This window comes from Trachurus japonicus, chromosome 6, assembly GCF_045865225.1.
Source record: "Trachurus japonicus isolate A0001 chromosome 6, Traja_1.0".
In the NCBI taxonomy this organism is placed as follows: domain Eukaryota; kingdom Metazoa; phylum Chordata; class Actinopteri; order Carangiformes; family Carangidae; genus Trachurus; species Trachurus japonicus.
In genome coordinates this window covers 22,917,462-22,938,653 of record NC_140912.1, presented here as the reverse complement: position 1 = coordinate 22,938,653, position 21,192 = coordinate 22,917,462, and the positions used below count along the sequence as shown (strand labels likewise).

The following is a 21,192-nucleotide window of genomic DNA, read 5'->3' as shown; positions in this document are numbered from 1 at the left end:
GTAAGCTCGCTTTCAGACACACCACTTGGCCGTAGAACAATAGCCCCCCAGATGCTTATGGTGCAGTATGTAGTATATTGTCCTTTTGTTAACAGATGAGATTAAACACTCGGCCAAGAAGAACATTTCCTCTGGACCGAGTCCAGAAGTGGGATATTTATTTGCGAGATCTTTCCCTCTCCAGCCATCTCAGCGCTGTACACAGTCAGAGTCGGTATTTGTGATGAAGCTGCCCTGGGAAAAGGAGATCTGTGGTGTTGTCTTTCACTCCTGATGCTGGCCAGTTAATTCATAGTTTAATTTAAGGCTGAACTCCTGAACCCAACTACATATGGATCTATGTGTTCCTTGTTTCTGGCTCCTAAAAGACTACGCTGTGTTCTCCGATATTTCCCAAATATGAGGGAAAGTTTTAAGGATTAATACTTTTTGGTAACAGTTCACGTTGTTTAATCTTGCCTGGATTAAGCATTGGGTTTACTTCAACTGGTGTAGGTTAAGTAAAAGAGAGAATATCTAACACATTCTAGGCAGCTTCTATTGTGTCTGTTGCCGAACCAGTTTTCTAACGTGAAACCTCAGGGTGGATTTGCTGGTTATTTTCCAGGGAATACGGTGATTTTTCCAGCCTTGGCCAGACGCTGGATCATCTGGGCTTCATAGTCGGCGTCGTGGACACCGGTTTTCCTGAACTCTCCGGAGTAGCGGTTCTGCTCCCAGTAGTGGTGCCAATTCCCCCGGCTGTCGGCCCCGAAACCAAACACATTCACCTAGAGGGGATTGACAAAGGGTGTGTATGTTCCCGTGTGTTATTATTACACATGCGTCTGTCCTGGGTGAATATGATGCAAGTGCAGTTTCAACACGGTGTAAGGATTTACAGTATGTGTTGAAGGAGAGAAGAGAAAAATAAACACTGACCTCATCACAGACGTGAAGGGCAAAGAAGAGCACCAGCATGCCAGTGGAGGGGTAACGCCCATGATGTTGGGTCCAGTGGTCATGGATGTATTTAAAGAAAGCTGGGTTGAAGATCTGAACCTGGATGGATGAAAGAGATCCAGAGAAAGGAAAACACTGTAATACACAGTATGTAATATGTTAATTTGCCACTAAATGCCACTGAGAATCTCATGATGTTGAAGCTTAAAAGGTGCTTGAGGATTGTGGTAACGTCAGTATCCATGAAATTGTTGATGTTGAACATATAAACTAGTGTCACTGATGGTTACTAGAATTGAAATGCTGCCATTTTGTCCCCTTATCTTGGGCTGCCTGGGAGATGTTGCATCATATCGTATCGTATCGTATCGTATCGTATCGTACCGTATCGCATCGTATCGTATCGTATCGTATCGTATCGTATCGCATCGTATCGTATCGTATCGTATCGTATCGCATCGCATCGCATCGCATCGCATCGTATCGTATCATATCGTATCGTATCGTATTTTATCCCCACTGCCTCATAGTCTCATTTTGAGAAAGGTACAAGTCATTCTCACAAAATGTGGATTTGTTTTTAAATAATCTTTGGTTATGAAAAATGAATCCAAGAAAATAGTTCCACTACTGCAAGTTCAAAAGGTCCAACTGAACAAGAAGAGATTTTGCCACATTACTGATTGCTCTGGCAGATTAGAAGCACTGTTAACCACATGAATAGTGATTTATTTTGGTTAACTAAATGTTCAGGGCTTTAGGCTGCTTAGAGCCGCGCGGTGGAGGAGTAAATCTTATAAATCTATATTTCTGAGTCGGCTCTAAAGACACTAAAAACCGTGTCTCTGATTGTGCGAGGTTACGCACAAAGTCTTCACAGGGCGGGGATTAGTTTGAGTTTATTTGTTTTCACAGATTAAAGAGCAAGCACAAGATTATTCAAAACAAAGGGGAGCTTTATAATCTGTCTGTAATCCTTCATCAACAATGGGGAAGGGAGGGTATAATTGAAGCAAAGAAGCGTCACGTGTGTGTGAGAGTGTGAGCGTGTGAGTACAGTGCATTCATAATGTATTAATTTCTTACACAATTTATTATCTAGTAGTCTTTTGCTAATATGGCTTAAATTCATTTCAATACCTTCGCAAACTTTTCAAAACTTGCTTTGTCATTATGGCATCCTGATGAAGGACGGATTGAATGTAAACAACTTTAACATATGGCTGCAAAATAAAACAATGTGCAAGACGTGACGACGTCTGAATATTATTTCCTGAACGCACCTTAGATGAATGTGTTTGCATATTATTGTGTGTGTGTGTGTGTGTGTGTGTGTGTGTGTGTGTGTGTGTGTGTGTGTGTGTGTGTGTGATTGGAGGACAGTAATTGCTGATAATGTTGAAATTTCGCACCTTGTCTTTATCTACACGGAGGAACTGCTTCACTGGAGCATAGGTACTGAAAGAGAGAGAGACAGAGAGACAGAGAGAGAGAGAGAGAGAGAGACAGAGTGGTGGAGAGAGAGAAAGAGGGAGGGAGGGAAATGATTAAACATATTCAATCAACACTTTAAGTGATTGCTGCAGCTATGAATTCTGGATGATTGACGGCTGACAAATTGTTCCAACCCAGTAACTTTCTAGCCTCCAATAACTCTGCTGTGTATGTGTGTGTGTGTGTGTGGTGTGTGTGTGTGTGTGTGTGTGTGTGTGTGTGTGCGTGCATGATGAAATGAAAATGTATTTATGCCCTCAAACTATACTTGTGTCTGTGTGAACTTCAATTAAATGGTGCATGCAAACATATGATCACGTAATCTGCTCATCATTCCATTTATGATTGATGTTTCTGTGCATTCACATGTGTGTTAATCCATGCGTATGCGTGTGTGTGTGTGTGTGTGTGTGTGTGTGTGTGTGTGTGTGTGTGTGTGTGTTCTTACAATCGAATCTGGCCGGTGGACAGAGCACTGGTGATCCAGACGAGATCCAGTGTTTTAAAGGGAACCAGGACGAAGCTGACGTTGGCGGCCAGGTTCTTGGCGCTCTCTGGGTACATGAAGTGGTGTGTGGTGTGGCTGCCCGCGTCCTCCTCGTAGCCCACTGTGGGGGCCAGGTTTATCCTTGGGAGAGAGAGAGAGAGAGGGACAGCATAAAAATGTTGTGATGATACAAAAAAAAAAAAAAATTGTGATAATATTTGAGCCGTATCATTCAGCCCTGCTTGATGGCATCGTGTAGTCCCTGTAATCTTTGGGCAGCCAGCTTGTAGCCTGGCTTAGCGGCTTTTGAAGGAGCAGCACAACATTTTTGAGAAATGAGAAGATCAACATCAGACTCATGTCAATGTGTTAAACCTACATTTATTGATTTTTTCCCCCCGCCCATTTGCAGACAAGACGACACGAACACAAATCTGACTCTTTATACAAGTACACAACAAGGTAAATTTAACCCTTCTGTTGTCCACCTGGGTCAAGGAAGGAAGAACGAAGGTAAAGAAGGAAGGAAGGAAGGAAGACAGGAAGGACAAAGGGAAAGAAGGAAGGAAGGAAGGCAGGAAGGACAAAGGAAAAGAAGGAAGGAAGGAAGGAAGGTCAAAGAGAAAGATGGGAGGAAAGAAGGAAGGAAAGATAGATGGAGGGAGGGAATAGATTGGATCAAAAAGGAAAAAAAGAAGGAAGGAAGGGAGGGAGGGAAACGGGATTTGATTTGATTTGATCAACTTTATTAATCCCAGAGGGCAATTCTGTTTGGCAGTCCAAAGGATTGTGGAAAGAAGGAAGGAAAAAAGGAAGGAAAGGAAGATGGAGGGGGGGGCAGATTTGTTTTAGGAAGGAAGAAAGAAGGGAGGAAAGAAAGAAAGAAGGGGAAAAGGAAGGAAAGAAAGATGGAGGGTCAGTTGGACCAAAAGAAGGAAGAGAAAAAGGATTGTGGAAAGAAAGAAGAGAGAAGGGAAGGGAAGAAGGAAGGATGGAGGAAGGGAACAGAAGGACAACAGAAGATTCATTTACAATCAGGTGTTTATAGCCACCTGATTATACACTCAACAAACTGGTGGGCTGGTCTGACTCTGTCTGGAAACATCTTTAAATCTCACTTTCCTCCCTTTTTGGGCCATGGGAACGAAGGATTGCTCAACATGTCATAAAAGAAAAAGAAAAACAGAAAATAATTGCCAGACTTTCAGTTGGACATTTACTCTCTTTTGAGTTTATTCTTCCTGCGCTGCTACAGATGATCTGGTTCAGGGTTGTATGCTAATACACAAACAACAGTCTTTGTTTACTTGCTGTTTGCTTCACAGCTCGAACTCGCCTCATGATAAGGACTTTTCCAGTCGCACATCTTATTAAATAGAATAATGAGCATATTTTTGTCTGGTGTAATGTTCATTTGGGCTGCAGCTGAACCACTTGGCTCTCTGTGTGCTGCTGCTGCGGACCTCTGCTGTATTTACATTCAATGTGACTCACTGTCTGGAGGAGTGAGTCGTTTTCTGTCGACAAGAAGACGCACCTGAAAAAATGGCCGCTGAGTGCCCCTAACCATATGTTAGCGAATAAAAACAGATGCTTGCTCAGATAGCAGGAGTGAAAAGGCAGACAGACAGACAGACAGTGGGTGGGTGGGTGAGTGGGATTGCAGTGGGCCAACCTGAGTGTTAAGAGCAAATGGGAATCAAACCACAGTAATGGGAAAGAAAAATGGGAGATGGAGGTTGTCGGAGGCTGCCCACGCGAGCAAATGGCTCCAGTGCACAGAAATACGAGTCGTTCCTTTCACGGCACCAGCAGCACATGGCCTCGACGTACGCACAACCAACCGCTGCAGGAAATCACATATAGCTGTGTGTGTGTGTGCTCATGCCAACTGACAACAATCACCCTCTGTGATTCATCAGAGCTGCATGACAACGGCCGGGGGAAGAAGCTGACACAAAAGGATTTATGTGCCTCGTGCATGTGTGTGTGTGTGTGTGTGTGTGAGAGAGAGAGAGAGACAATCTATGCCTTTCAGCTTCTTCAGACCTAAACCTCTCTGTGATGATGACCCTGCTCAGACCAGGTGACCCCTCTCCTGACCAATCAGAGAGCTGAACAGCAGACAGCATTAAACAGTCAGATTAAATATAGTATATCAGATGCACAGATCAGCTGTCTGCCTCTTTACTCTGCAATTTCCCTTTCGGCTTAATAAAGAACGCTATCGTCTATCTGTGAGTGCATGTAAGTGCATCTCTGACTGGTGCACACGAACACACAAAGTTTAGATGATGTAACTTTAATGAGACATACAGCATTGTAACAGTATAGTGCTCTCCTCACTAACTCTCTTCCCCCCCTTTCTTCAGTTATCCCACCTCCTCCTTCCCCTATTCGTCTTGGCGTCTACTTTGTCTTCATCTATCGAGTCCGTCTGGTGCAGTCCTTCATCCACTCTGCTAGCTTTTCCTTTTTTTCCCTTTTATCCATTTCATCTATACCCCTCTCACCTCATGATGTAGTTGTGTCCATCAATGGTGGCCCCGTATCCGGCACCGCGGAGGTTCCCAGAGTTCCCCACGACGGCGCAGCGCAGGCACCGCCCGGGATCCCACGAGCCGTACGGCGACCTTCCAGGAATCACCTGCAGTAGGACAGAACAAACTCAAGGTTTACAGGAAGTGACGTTCAGGACACCAAGCTCTGTAAACACCAACAGATGCGAAATTAGTACCAAACCTGCAGCTCAGGCCTGATTGTAAAAATACATCCTGCACTCAATTCTGGGGTGAATTCTTCATGAGATCTTCCATGAAAAATACATAAGCCCTTTCTGCCCCCAGGGAGCCAGACTGAGATATCTAAACATCCAGCCTAACGTCAAACCATGATGCTGAACTGAGAGCCAGAATGGAAATAAAAAATAACACTCAAAAGCAATGAGCTGGGTCACTGATAAACCTGATGTCTAATAAAGAAATCTGCTCCTGTCAGTCTCTGCCCCAAGAGTGTAAAGTAATGACTTGGCTGACTTGAAAGCACAACGGTAATGGAAAGATGAATTAATAATACAAAATACCTGGAACAACCGCAGCAGCACCTGCTGGATGCTGTGGGGTTTAAACTGGGGCTGCAACATCTAGAGAGAGAGGGAGGGAGAGAGACAGCATGGTTAGGATGTGTAGTTTCTCCTCCGCAGACAAATTGGATCTGACAACAGACTTTAAATTTAGTTACTTTCAGAGCGCCAATGTACGTGTGTATGCATGCATTTGCCTGCATTCATGTGCAAATAAGCAGGTGCTTGTGCCTGCACCGTGTGTGTGTGTGTGTGCGTAGGTGACAGCCATGTGTCAGACTGACGGGATGCAGTCAGACTGGGTGAGCTGTGGTCAGAGGAGCAGGGGCAGTGCTGTCCACATGTCAAAAACAAGCTGAATTTGAGGGAAAAAATCAGATGACAGTGAAGGAAATGGCAAAAATGTGAAAAGGAAAGCAAGAAGTGCTGTTTTTTTTGCTTGTGTGGTTGCTTCTCTGCCCATAAACTCTAAAAAATTACACCTACACATACGGGGTGCTCAAGTTTCTTTGTGTCTTTTCATGATTTCTTTCACATCATCCGTCTCCAACAACAGTGAGATGACCAAAAAAGACCCTCTATCCTGCTAAGAGGGACAAACAAGTGACGACAAGGCTCTCCTTAATTAACAGAGGGTGGATAAAGACGTAAAAAAAGAAGAAGTAGCAGATATGAAAGAACAGGAGATAAAGCTAGAAAAAAAAGGTGGGGGTTAAGATGATACTGTGGTTAATTTTGTTCCCAGCTCTGAAAAGGTTTCATGGATACATAACACCATAAATGTGCAGCCATTAGACAAGAAAATTTCAGATTCAGACTTTCTCTCTGGGCTCTGTGAGAGTGTGTTTAATGCACTGTTGAACATCTTGTCTGAAAACAATAAAAACCATTTAAGTGTTTAAGCTTAAAAGGTCACTTCATTTAAAGTGGATATTAAAGCAAATACAGAGAAATAATCTATCTGGGCAGCGAGAGGCAATGAATAAATCACAGTGAAAATGATAAAGAGGATTCTTTAGAAGATTCAAGCCTTTTAGAGTGGAAAAATATGCACAGTTCGTTGATATCTTGATTTATGTGTAATGTAAAAAAAAAAAAAAAAAACATTATGCTTTTCATACACTGGGAGCCCTGGGATATTAGATGTTTATAAGATGTTTAAGACACTGCAGAAACAGAGAATGACTCGCCTTTGCCCTTTGCCTTTACAGAAACCATCTCTACACCCCAGAAGGATATTTGCTCTTCAATAGATGCACCACCTGCAGGCAACAAACATTACACCAGCAGACTTTTTTTTCCTTCTCGTTTTTATCTCATTTACTTCTGTTTTTGTGAGTTTACCTTGGATTTTTCCAGTTGACTTTTTAAGAAATACAATGATAACACATTAGCACGTCTGTACTTTAATGCATATTTAACAATTGAGGAAATTTCAGAATACATTTCGGACCAACTCTGGAAGAAACCAACACCTCACTGACACCGAGACGGGATATTCAAATGGCCTGCATGAGCAAGAGGAACGGCTCCAGCTATAGCCAAACCTATTTCAGTGTTCGTGTGGGCAGTCGACTATTGATTCAAGACAGACATGAAAATCTGTGAACTTGTCCTGAGGCAGACACGAGTCACTTCAGATTGACAGAGTGATTTTGATCTACGGAGGCATGAAATGTTGAGAAGGAAGATGTTCACTTCACAGTCGAGCGTAAAAATATGTATCCCTGCTTTGTCTCATGTGTGTCTCTTTCTTTATTTTAATTTTAGATCATGCTCTGAGCTGCTTCATTGTGGGGTGTAAGGAGAAACGATGACACATAGTAGCAGTGACTAACAAAAGTAAAAAAAAAAAAAAAAAAACCCATCCAATTAAAAAAAAAAAAAAAATTCTTGTTCCAGTTTGAGCATTTGCCAAACCACACAAACACAATGTGCAGTCACGCGTGCGAAGAGAGAGAAAGACAGCACCTGCACGCACAAAAAACATTCCCCCCCAAAACAAAAACGCGCTCTCACACAAAAGTTTTCACCAGGATATTGGCAGCCAGCACATAGCCGTTCCTCTCTCTAACCATATTTTTTTCCCTTCCTGTTGTTCTCACCCTCTCCCACACAGCAATCTTCATTTTCCCACTCCTTTGTCACCGCTTCCTTTTCACCCACCATCGGCCTTAATTCGCCTCTGTCCCCACACACACACACACACACACACACACACACACACACACACACACACAGATCTCGTTCGCTTGCATTTTCATTCATACATGCTCTCAGCAGTCTCCTTGCCCTCATGTCTAATTCCTTCTCTTTAATTTCCCTTGCTCTCCTCTTTGTTTCTCCTCCTCCTCTTGTCTTTCTTCATCTCTTTGTCTCTCCGGGACGCCTGTGCACCATGCAGCTCATCAGTGCCGATTTGAGACCACTAAATCTTTCCTTTACTTTCCTTCACTCTCTCTCTTTCTCTAACTTTGTTTCTCATGCTGTTATCTCCCTCCCTCCCTCCCCCCTTCCTCTGTTTTTTCCCCATCCTACTTGATCCCTCCATCCTTTGCCTCCTTGTCTCTGACTCTCAGCGTGATGCCAGAGCTGGCTTGGCACGCTGCACCGCTGTTGTTCAGAGGCTACTAATTTTTGGCAGCCATGGCCCGTGCGCCGCCTTGCTTCCTTCCTCTCAGCTGTCCTCTGCCTCCTAAAATATAAGCCTCCTGACACCTACTTTCAAATAAACAAACTTCTATTTTACTCATTTAAACCAATATACACACATTTTTATTGTGATGATTTCTTGTTATTAAATATTTTCCCCTAGTAACTTCCAGGTGTAACTGATACAGGACGAGCTTCTACCCAGAGGCTGTCAGACTGACAGACTCTATATTACCTCATTGATTGCACTTAGACTGCTGCTCTGCTAAATGCTCTGCTCTGTTTAAACATGCCACTCTAATTTTAATCACTGCACTGCACTGTATTTATTAGTTATGTTTATTCATTGCTTATTCTATCAATACATAGAAATCACAGACTCACTGTTATTGGACGCTGCTGGTCCCGAATATAAATTTGGTTTCATGCATATATAACTAACAACTGAGAAGAGTATAGCATTAGCTCATTTTGTACATTTATCCACCCAGATTGCTGCTCTGCATATTCATCTCCATCCCCCTCAAGCCTGATCTAAAAGATGGGATTTTAAGACAGCTGAATTTTTCATAATAAAGCCTCTTATTCACATATTTTTCTGTTTTTATTTTTACTGAGTAAAAGACAACGTGCATAGAAAGGCTGAAATCCTTAACCGATACCCATGACATGTCTGAAAATGATTTAAAAAAAACATACACCAATCAGCCATCACATTACGACCACCTGCCCAGTGATGCACTGTGTATTCTGACACCTCTCTATCACAATTTGGTCCTTGTCAAACTTGCTGAAATCCTCACACTTGCCCATTTTTCCTGCTTCTAACACATCAACTTTGAGGACAAAATGTTCACTTGCTGCCTAATATATCCCACACACCACTAACAGGTGCCATGATGAAATGTTATTCAGTGTTATTCATATCACCTGTCAGTGGTCATAATGGTATGCGTGATCGGTGTTGGTTGACTGGTTTGGGTGCAAATCAATGGGGGGGGGGGGGGTATGAACACAGGTGAATTTATTTGGGTGAGTTGGTTGAGGTTCTTAAAATTAAACCACTTTGGGCTGAAGAATTTCTCTCAGATGAAGAGAAAAGCAAATAATTGACTGGTGAGCGGTGACATAGCTACATCTCACTGAACATCAGTGTTGCCAGGAAACAGCCACATTATTCTGTCTGCTCATTGCCAGCAGCGAACACTTGAACTCCCCTTTACCTTTGCACATTACCTTTACTTTGGACCGACATATAGAGCCCTGATGCGAATCTCTCTGGGCTGAAACTCAGCAGAGAAACATGAGGCACATCTGGCAAATGGGGCATTAGAAATAGAGTCATGTCCCCGGTACGGCCCAGACAAAGGTCTGCTTCTCTCTGACACTGAAATAAAACAAGTTGAAGTAAAGTTGTATTTCAAAGCCAACAGGTACTACCCCTGTGGATGGTAATAACTTGTTGGTCTTTATGAATGCAGACCTTTCTTTCCCTCGATGCTCTTTCCCAAATGCATGCATGTAAGAACCAGATTACTCCATGCAAATACAGTATCAGTGTATGTGTTCTCTCTCATACAGAATAAGAGGGAGCAGAAGTTGTTGTTGTTCTAGTTTGTTGTTGTTTACATGTACCCTTTGTTCCCTCCTTGCAGTTTCTATCCTCCTACTCCATATTTATCTACTTCATTTCTCTCTCCACACTGCACCACTCCCGTGCTCCTGTCTTCCATGTGTCTGCTTCCTCCTATATTTGATCTCCCCTATTCCTTTCCTCTCCTTTCTCTTTGTCTTCTCTTCCTCTGTTTTATTTCTCCTTCCTTTCCTCCCCCCTCGTCCCTGTTGCAGTGTGACCTAATGACTTGGCAGCTGTTGGCCTGTGTTTGCAGCTTTCTGCCATTTCATTGCAGGACTAACAGCAGTGCCTGTTTCAACGCAGTATCCGAAGGACACCGCACAATGCTCAGGTCAGGATAATACTGAAAACGCTCACACAAACACAATACATTTAGGTTTTCAAGTGCTATTGCGCACACAAATGAGTGCACAGCATCCACAGCAATTGAAACTCACCCTCAAAGACAAACACACACGCACACATACACTGAGGCGGGATGTTAATAGTGGAATTTCTTTAATTAAGTACTTTCTATCTCTTGCTCGCACTCTCTGAGGATGTATTTATTTCAGTTTTTAGTCATTACTCAGTTGTGGTTTCAGAAAAGCCCAGTGGCCAACTCTGTAATGTTCCACTTCTTCGCTAACACCATTACATATGTCTGGCAGGGATACATCAGGAGCATGTAGTACTTGCAAGAGGGGATTGGTTGGAGGGAGGATGAGGAGGATGGAGGGAGAGATATGCGATTACGATGCATTACTGCCCCTATGTTGGTGCTCTATTAAATTCATTTCGTCCACGTGACTGACTGCCACCCCCTATATTGCACCATATACAAACACACACATGTGAAGTGTTTATTTGTTGCAGACATGGCGAAAACATTGCAAAACTTTGGTTTTGTATAGGTTTCTGAGGCACACTCAATTCTAGTGTACCATGGAGTCTCATTATTGTATTGTTTTCAATGATAAATTGGAAAACCAAAGTCTGTGGGCCAAACTGATTTACACATTAAATATGCACTATAGTTAAGCAGGAGGAGTTATTTCGGTTAAAGGGAAAAGCCCCATTCATTTTTCTATAGACTACATTACATGATTTACATGTGGTATTTGGTTAAATAAAGTATATGATATTTACAGATATGAAGGAAAATATCAGTTTCTTTGAAAATAACTAAGAAGGTAAAAGCCTGTTGTATGATTCCCTGTGTGCATTACATCATACCAATCACTAAGCTTGAAGTTTGGTTTATGCACCACTAACAGTGGACCGGGGCTAAAAATGACAGTGTTGAGAAAACACAGTCTGCAGCCTAAAATCCGTTCAGATCAGCTTTGGATGTTTTCAGCAACTCTGGTGCCATGTTTGGTTCACAAATTCAACAACAAAGCACTCTGAGTTCTCTCTCCAGCTCTGATTCGTGCCTCCGACTGGCTTCTTCTGTGCAGCAGCAACGGTGACTGAGGCGCTGAGGTGTAAAATGAAAAACAATGCAGGATTTCTATAGAATTAAATAATTTAAACTGTTGCCAATTACATAAATGTTTGAAAGAAAACAGAAGCTCCTCCCACTTTACACAACTATATTGGATGCAAAACTCAGACAGGTCAAGAGATACAAGACGGGCACAGACTATTCTGAGGTGTTGGAAGGAAGCCCAAGCTCCCACACTGAGTATGTGGAAAACAGATGATGGCGACTGTGGCATGATGTTGAAGATGTTGGGGAGATTAAATTGTGAAAATGATATGATAAAAGAAAAATGGGATAGTTTTGGTAGACAGATGTGTTAATTTGCCTGCCTTTGCCTATTTATTACCTGCCTGTCTTATTTTTAGTTAATTTACTTTTTATTTTATTTATATTTTTTTAAATTTTACTTTTTCTATTATTGCTATTTTTGGCCTCCATTTTGTCTGTTGTGTTTGATGTTCGTTGTGTCTGTTGCAATAATGAAAAAATAATAAAAACTTTTAATTATAAAAAAAGAGATATGAGACGGGCACAGACTATTCTGAGGTGTTGGAAGGAAGCCCAAGCTCCCCGACTGTGGCATGCGAGAAGATGGTGGGGAGATTAAATTGTGAAAATGATATGATAAAAGAAAAATGGGATAGTTTTGGTAGACAGATGTGTTAATTTGCCTGCCTTTGCCTATTTATTACCTGCCTGTCTTACTTTTTATTTTATTTATATTTTTTTAAATTTTACTTTTTCTATTATTGCTATTTTTGACCTCCATTTTGTCTGTTGTGTTTGATGTTCGTTGTGTCTGTTGCAATAATGAAAAAATAATAAAAACTTTGAATTATAAAAAAAAAAGAGATACGAGACGGGTACTTACCACCCACCAGTAGTAGACATCGGAGGGCAGCTGGACGTTGTCTCTGGTCCAGACGGGTGAGATGTCGGGGTCGTAGTTCTCATCGAACCAATCGGAGACGCCGGGGTCGCCCACGCAGCGCGGGCAGGCGCACGTCTTCTGCTGCGAGGTGTCGGCCGGCGACAGGCGGTGAGCGCCCACGTAGCTGGGCACCAGCTTCACCCGCCGCGACTCCTCCCACCCGGGCGGCTCCAGGTAGTTGAAGCTGACGCCGCCGCGGAGCGACACGGAGAAGAAGAGCGAGGTGAGGAAGACGAGGACCAGCGAACCGAGGAGAACCCAGATCCTGCGGGAACATCTCACCCGGCCTCCTTTCTCCGTCGTGCCTCCTCCTCCTCCTTCTCCTCCTTCTCCTCCTCCTCCTGTACTACCTCCACCCGCCGCCGCCGCCCACGCCACGCCTCCTCCGCCCAGCCAGGGCCTGAACTCGGAGAGTCTGGGAGCTCCCCTGGATGGACCCCCGCCGCCCCAGGACCCCCAGCCCCAGCGCCTGTCCCGGTGCAGGGTGGAGGACGGGATGCGGCCCCCCCACGGCCATGCCCCCACCCCTGGGCCTGCCACTGTCCCCAGCCCACCACCACCTCCTCCTCCTCCTCCTCCTCCTCCTCCTCCTCCTCCTCCTCCTCCTCCTCCGTGCAACGACCACCAAGGTCTGGTCGGCGTGATTGGGACGCCCTCCTGCCTACGAGTCCGTACCACAAGATTACCCACTATATCAGAGCAGTGAAACACTCACACACACACACACACTCACTCACAGACACACACACACACACTCTGACCCAAGACAATGTGTCAGAGTCAATTTGTCTCACAGTCAAGCTGTGCACTCAGCGATGCTCCAACGCTTTCTTCTTATCTCCCGCTGGATCCTCTGTCTCCCTCCCTCTCGCAGCCACAGCTATGTGCTCGTATAACACAGCAATGTCTTGGTACACACACAACACACACAACACACACACACACACAAAGCAGGAGTCACAGCTGAATCACACAGCTGGAGTCTGACTGCTTCACAAGTCTTCTGCTTTCTCCACGCGGGGTGATCTCTCCTTCAGCTTCGAGCAGCACAGCCTCAGCTTTTCCCACCTTCCTGTCATTTGTTCATTCCCTCCCTCTTCTTGTTCTTTTTTTTTTTTTTTTTTTTACTTTCCAACTTCACCTTCTGTGTCTCTGCGTCCACTTCTGTCTTCTTGTCCCTTCCCTCTTGTTGTTGTCACTAACCGCAGTGTCCATCCTCAGTCAAACCCAGTGGCTGGATGCAGCAGGTCCTTCTTGCTCTCGCTGCCATCTGTGTGAATGGTGAGCTTGGCTCCGGCGCGCTGCTTTCTCTCTTTTCTGTCTCTCTCTCGTTGCACTGAAGCGACTTAGCCAAAGAAAGGCTGGCAGACTAGTTGAGAGCAGTGGTGAGAGGGAGGGAAGAAGGGAGGAGGAGAGGGAGGAGGAAGAGCAGTACAGGGGAGGAGGTTTGGCCTGAAGGGTATTCCATCACGTCCCTTGCCATCCACAACAAAGACGATACCTTTCTTCTCTTCTCTTTTTGGTTTTTTGCTTTCTTTTCTTCTCTGCCACAATTTCCTCTGCTGTCTGCTGTTTTCTCAGTATCCTTGTTTTTCTGCTCTCCTTGCGTTTCTCTCCAGGCTCACCTCATTTAGTCTTTTGTCTGTCGCAAGGTCTGTCCTTTCCTCCTGAACAACCTCTCAGTCCATCAGTGTCTGTCTCTCACTGAGTCTGTCCGTGACCTATTAGCACGTCGAGTTTAAAGAACTCTTTCTGGTGCCGTTTCTCTTCGCACTCCTTCAAACACAAAGTTTTCAAAGTTGGGATGAAACTTTCAGGGTTTTTTTTTCTCTTTCTTTTCTTTTTTTTTCTTTCTACAGCGAATGATGAAATCTTAAAGAAAAAGAAAACTCTTTCAATAAAAGCACAATCACCTTCTAGATGTCAGCGTAGGAGTTGATAATTCATCATCATCCTTTCAATGTCCTGCTGAGACTCAATGGGAATGGATTATTAAAAAACGAAGAAAGAAAAAGAGAGACAAAAGATAAATGTATAAATTACTTCTGGGGAAATAATCAAAGCATCACAAGCGGATTGTTGGACGTTCTTCTGACGGAAAGTTTTTTTAAGAAGATCATTCGTCCGGGGTCGAGGCTGCGCCAAGGAAAGTTGAGAGTGGTGGATGGATGGATGATGTGCAGAGGGTGCGATTAAAAAAAAAACAAAACCAATCAGCCCCAAATCTCATCTTCTCTCCAGCTGGCTTTGAGAGGATGACGGCAGGAAGGGCAGGGGCAGCATCTGTCCTGCAGTCCGGAGAGTGCGCATGTGTGTGTTATACCGGTGATATAATGTGCTTCTGGAGTTAAGCTTGGGTTGCACACCGTCTGCCAGTTGCACTAATTTAATTGTGTTCAACAGCTGTGCCAGCGTGTGTGTTTGTGAACGACCTATTGGCTGGCGGCGAAGGTTTCATGGGGCTGGTGAGCTTGAGGCGACCGCTGCTTAGCTCTAATCTGCTAAACTGTAATCCAAGGGTAGGACCCATGTAGTGCCCACTTTCTGCCAGCTGCCTGCCCTCACCGTGTTCATCTGATGCCCTGTAAACACCTGCTTATCTCACCTGCACCCACACACACACGCATCCGAGTCGCACTGCAGAAGTTCTGCCGCAGTAACGTCTAAGTGTTAACACGTAACTCGGCCGCCTAAAGCCGAAATATCACAGCTCCCAGTGAGGCGATTGTTTCATTAACACATGTCCTTGTCCTTCTGTCTTGGTCCTGATGTTTGGCTTCCTGTTCAGCAGAAAACCTGCAGAGAAAGAGAAAGAAAAAGAACAGACGGATTGTCATTTACTGCCATTAGTGTACCTTCATTAACCACTTTTCCGCTTTGATCCTCTCTTGCCTTCCCTTTTTTTGCCCATTACACTGCAAAAACTCAAAATCTTTCCAAGAATATTTGTCTTATTTCTTGTCAAAATGTCTCATTTCCAGTCAAAACTAATCTCTTTCCACTTACATAACTCATCACCTAAAAAATTACTTGTTTTTAGATAATTTTCACTTGTTTCAAACAAAATTTCACTTGAAATAAGTTGAAAAATCTGCCAGTGAAAGCAAGTTTTGTTGTGCTTGTAATAAGAAAGAAAAACTTGTCCCACTATCAGATTATTTTAAGTGAAAATATGCTTGAAAGAAGTAAAAAAGTGTCTAAAAACAAGCTACTTTTTATGTGATGAGTCTTATTTTAAGTATAATGAGATTTGTTTTTGACTAGAAATAAGACAAATATTCTTGGTAAGATATTGAGTCTTCTTCTCTCTCACTCTAACCCATCTCACAAACATTTCTATTTTCCTACAGTATTTTCCAGCAGCCCCTTTTCTGTCTCGCCGCCCCCCACCCATCCCCGTTCTTCTTTCTCAGTTTGTCTTTCACACTGTCCATCATGAGGGACGGGGGGGGGGGGGCGAACATGGAACAAACTTCTCCTCTGGCCTGTTGTGTGTCTGTTGATTGGTGCAGAACAAATTTCAAAATGTCACCATGTTGGATTGGAAATACTGGAGACTGACAGGCCGCAGATTGAAAGAATCGGGCAGAATACTAAACAGAGGTGCAGAGACCTCCCATACAGACACCTCCGATAGCTGCTGTGTACTGTGTACTGTGTATTGCTACTGTGCCAGATGATCTCATGCATCTAGCTATTCACTCAAGCCCATAATAAACTGACATCAGATTTCTTGATTTTTTTCTTCCTCCGTCAACCTATTTCCATTTGGAGAAGTTAAAAACCACAAATGTGCTGCAGCACGTCTTCTCTCCATTGGCCTTTCTCCAGTACAATTTAGAGCTACCTGTAAAATCCTTGTCATTGCCCATCAGGTTCCACTCGGTGAAGCCCAGTGCATCTCATCACATGAATTATTTTGTCCATAGGGAACTACCTGTCTTCCGGAGCCCTTTTTTTTTGGATGCTCCCTATAGGCCAGACTTAAAATGAGCACTATCTGAATAAATCCTTGCTTATTTACTACTGGCTGATTGAATCATAGCACACCAGGAGAGCAGGAATGAACCAAATGAAATCATATCGCCATTGTTTATTATGGATATCACAACTGCAATGACTTTTATGATTAAAACGGCAAGCAGGATCATTGGGATTGATCAGGTGTCTGCAGCCCAGCTGTACAATGAGCTGATTAAAAAAAGGCCTGTCAGAGCCTCAGTGATCAAACTCATCCTCTCCATCTAAAGTTTCGGAGAAGTGAGATACAGTAAATCATTTGTGCCAAGAGCAATCAGGCTGTTTAACAGTAGGTAATGTAACGTTTAACTGTTTTCCAGAGTGCACAGATGTAATTGAAACATTGTGAATGATGTACATTTTAAATTATTAATCATTATTGAGGCATGTGTTTGCCTGCATGAAAGGAGGAAGTGAGTGAGTGTGTGTGCGTGTGTGCTTGTTCTTAGGGTTTTTATAGATTGCCTTGTTTTCTTTTGCATCGTGTAGGACAGTTTTGTTGGTGCGAGTGTGTTTGTTTCTTCTTTTTTTTAATCTATATGTTGGACATTGGCGTGTTGGACCACATGAGTTTCCTCACTGAGGATAATAAAGTTGACCTTGAACTTTATATTGGCGTGGATGGTCATTTTTTGATCTTCTTTTTACTGTTGTTGAAAGTCCTAGTTTAAACTAAATGAAAATACACGTTGTTATGTACATGTCTTATCTGTTATTATGAGCTTTTAGGTAAATTGATATGTAATTTCAGCTGTATTCTAATGCATTGCTTAATTGTTTTTTTGGATCTTAGGTTGCCTGTAACATGCCTGTCAGTGTTGCACTGTCCCTGTTAAATAAACCAATAAATTAAATTAAAGTTCCTTCTGATCAAACAGTCAAAAAGTTCTTCTACTTTTCCAAAACTGCCTCACCATCGTCGTCCTTTCATGTCAGTTGTGTAGTAAATAAGAGAAACTAATTTGCCTGAGAGGGACGGGTGAAAGTGCTTACATCTGATTACTCTGTGGAGACGAGCTACCGCACTTCCTTCCTACAAACCTATCCACCCACCCTGCACTGAACAATTATCTTCCACTACTCTATTTTTGACGCATTGCCATAGCAGCCAGCAAACCATGCAGGGTTGTTAATGACAACGCAAAACCACAGAGTCCCCAGCCCTGACCCCTCTAATCAATGCCACAGAATTGGGACAGACTTTCCTTCAGCTGAAATGTTTCTTTTTTTCATCCTTTGTTTCTATATTTGCTCTATATATCAAGTCTTCCATGTCAGAGAGTTGCTCAAACTGTGGTAGTGCTATACCTCTCCAGGTGAGGTTTTTTTTTTTTTTTTCATAACGTTGCCATTGTCACTGAATGTCCTCTGGGTGTTAAAGTGCGGAGACAAACAACACAGGTGCACACAAACACAAAGAGCTTGTGATGTTACTACAGTTGTATTCTGAGTGCTAAGACACTGCAGAATTATAATATGAATTAAAGACATTAGCTTTTCACAGCAGTTGAGACTTGAGGTAAATTGTTCATTACTTCAAACTCGGTGTAATGGCTTGTTAGCATTCCTTCCATTTGTCACTGAAGTACAATTAATTTGAGCGTGAAGCTCGCCTCTGCCCCTTCGGTATAATAAGAAATGCTCCCAATGCAACCGAGAGCATTTTTTATTGTGTTCATTATTCATTTTTTGAGAAAGCAAAAGACAAATGCAGATAATTCTTGGCTATGGCAGCTGTTAATGGAAACAGCTGTCAGTTTTTTCCACTGTATTCCCACTGTTATCCGTAACGTCCTTGAGAGAAATCTTCTGTGACATGATTCATCTCATCAGGTTCTCACTGAACAAACGCTCCTTTCGCCTTTCCCTTCTAAATATAATTTTTCATCAGCTCAGAGGCATCTCCTGTCTAGATGTTAATACATTTATGCACCTGGGGAGTAGCTTTCAGAATCTGAGTTTGACTTCTGTGTTTTGTATTCTGTCCAATTTCTGTAAATCCCTCTGCCTCCTGAATGGTAACGTTTCCCTATTTAACAGGATCGAACCACTTTAAACTGTCACTCACTTTGCTCCTGTTCCCTCTGAGACACTGTCTGCTTTTGGGAGTCGACTGATTATCGCCCTGGCAAGTTATTGATTCCAACGTTTTGCATTTTACAATTATCTTCATATTTTTCTTTCCTTTTTTAAAAATCTCAGACAAAATCAACACATTTTAAAATGCACAACTTTGGCTGTGATCCATCCAGCCTTGTGTTGTCGTGACCACTTTGTGTCCTTGTGTACACAGTTCATTGGCACAAACCAGAGCAGCTTCGGTGAGCGATCAGCGCTTTGTGTCAAAGGTATAAGGCAGAATACACTATATTGATTGAAGATACACTAAGCAAAATGAGAGAGAGAGAGAGGTGATTGCTGATTTCTGACAACATGTACAACATGTAAACAACAGTGGGACTGATGTGTAAAGGTCAACGCTACAGCAACATTATCTGCACCAATCAATCCAACCAGTTACTGGAAATGAAATGAAAGTTTGAATATTAATGTTAAATGTACAAAGTAAGTGACTTACAGTATAATTCAGTCTGACTATAGGATGGGTAAAGTTATACAATAAAACTATTAAAGGGATAGTTCACCCAAAATTCAAATTTCACTCACCCTCATGTCGATAAAGGGCTGGGAGAAGTTTCAGAATCCTCCGTGCCTTCTCTGAGTTACTGGGGGGGGGGGGGGTCCGCGCAGCAGTATTTGTCCATATAATGGTTGTGAATGGTGCTCACTTTTCTTCGTCCAAAAAGACACACCAAAAAACATCCAAATACCTCCATGCTGCTCATCTGTAATGTCCCTCTTGTATTGAAGCCCCGACATGAGAAATTGTTCCGCCGGTCACACAGGAAGAGCAGTGAACTGAGACACTGGGAGCTTCTGCTACAAACAAGCTTAAAATATAGACTTATTTAATTTTTTTTGGAACAATTTCTCATGTCGGGGCTTCAATACAAGAGGGACATTACAGACGAGCAGCATGGAGGTATTTGGATGTTTTTTGGTGTGTCTTTTTGGAAGAAGAAAAGTGAGCACCATTCACAACCATTATATGGACAAATACTGCTGCGCGGACCCCCCCGTAACTCCGAGAAGGCACAGATGGCTCTGAAAATTCTCCCAGCCCTTAGTCGACATGAGGGTGAGTAGATAATGAGTGAAATTTGAATTTTGGGTGAACTATCCCTTTAAATTAAAGAGCAAATCAGCCTCATCCTCAGGCAAATGTAGGCATACATACATTGGTATTTCAATAATCAGTGTCGGAAATTGCCTTGAATGAACAAACCCATTGTCATGCTGTCATATTCCTGGGTTTTCGATGCCATCACACTTTTACAGTATAAGCAATTATCACCCTAGACCCTCGTGCCAGCCTTTCCTCTTGTAACAATGGCTTTTAGCATGTGTCAGAAATTTTCTGTCTTTTCACTCTGGTCTGTGTTGCCCTCAGTCTATTGAGTGTCTCACCTCCTCTCTTTATTCTTCATGTGAGCCTGTCTAAAGACGGAACAGAGGCTTAAGTTAAGTGCAAATCTATCTCCATGCAAGTGGCTTTCAGGCACTCTGTGGTACAAAGCCCACACATACGTCTGTGATAGACAGTTCTGACAATGACGGCAGCAATTTTACCCCATGTGATGTGACCTGCTGCAGCACAGCGAGTGCCACATTACTGAGGATGAAAACCTACACTCACTCCAAGTCTGTACTCCTTGGTAAATAAGTATAATTACAGGCTTATGTTTTTCCAAATGTGACAATAATACTAACGACATTTCAGAGGGATGCAGCAGCCACGAGTTGAACATGTGAATGTTGTGTGTAACGTACTGTTATCCATTTAAAGAGGAACTATGCAAGTCTCGTCACTTTTTGTGCTGTTTTTCCGGTCAAGCCGTGCATTTGTTTCCAACAAAGCTGACGAGAAATCAATCAATAGAGCGGTTCATAGTGTTAAATATCATATATGATGTTACAAGGTGTATATTTGTGTAGTCTTATCTGTCATAAACAAGAGATTACGGGTTACGGGCATGTTTGTATCGTGGTGCAGCAGAGACGAGAGCTGGGACACCGGGTCGGCGGCTCTGATCTTGCAACGTTGGTTTTCAGCCAAGAGAGGCGAGGTAGAAGGCAGACAGCCTCCATTCTCCCTCGTATCAAGTTAGAAGTCATTTATTAAACCATTACAATTACGCCAAAGCTGTTTAACTGAGGTAAAAATGTAGCAGAGTTAAACTAAAAATCCTGCATAGTTCCTCTTTAAAGGATGAGTTTTATATGTTTCTATAAGTCAACACGATGCACCATGGAAAGATTACCTCTCTGTGCCCTACATAAAGCTCCATTGTTGCTAAACAAGACAAAGGACGTGTTCAGATCCACTTTAGCACTGCTGGGTGAAAAAAATGCTGCACTCACA

At 43.0% G+C, this 21,192-nt stretch overlaps 1 protein-coding gene across 1 annotated transcript; it reads right to left on the bottom strand.

Annotated features, from left to right (window-relative positions):
- Positions 1 to 393: 393 nt before the first annotated feature.
- st3gal2 (ST3 beta-galactoside alpha-2,3-sialyltransferase 2) lies at positions 394 to 14,319 on the bottom strand. Its single transcript, XM_085780459.1, has 8 exons — positions 14,315 to 14,319; positions 12,630 to 13,350; positions 6,006 to 6,065; positions 5,437 to 5,570; positions 2,885 to 3,064; positions 2,355 to 2,400; positions 922 to 1,041; positions 394 to 770 (listed from the first exon to the last, which is right to left on the bottom strand). Exons 1-8 carry the CDS (start codon positions 14,317 to 14,319, stop codon positions 597 to 599), a joined length of 1,440 nt encoding a protein of 479 aa, XP_085636585.1. The 3' UTR covers positions 394 to 596.
- Positions 14,320 to 21,192: the final 6,873 nt, after the last annotated feature.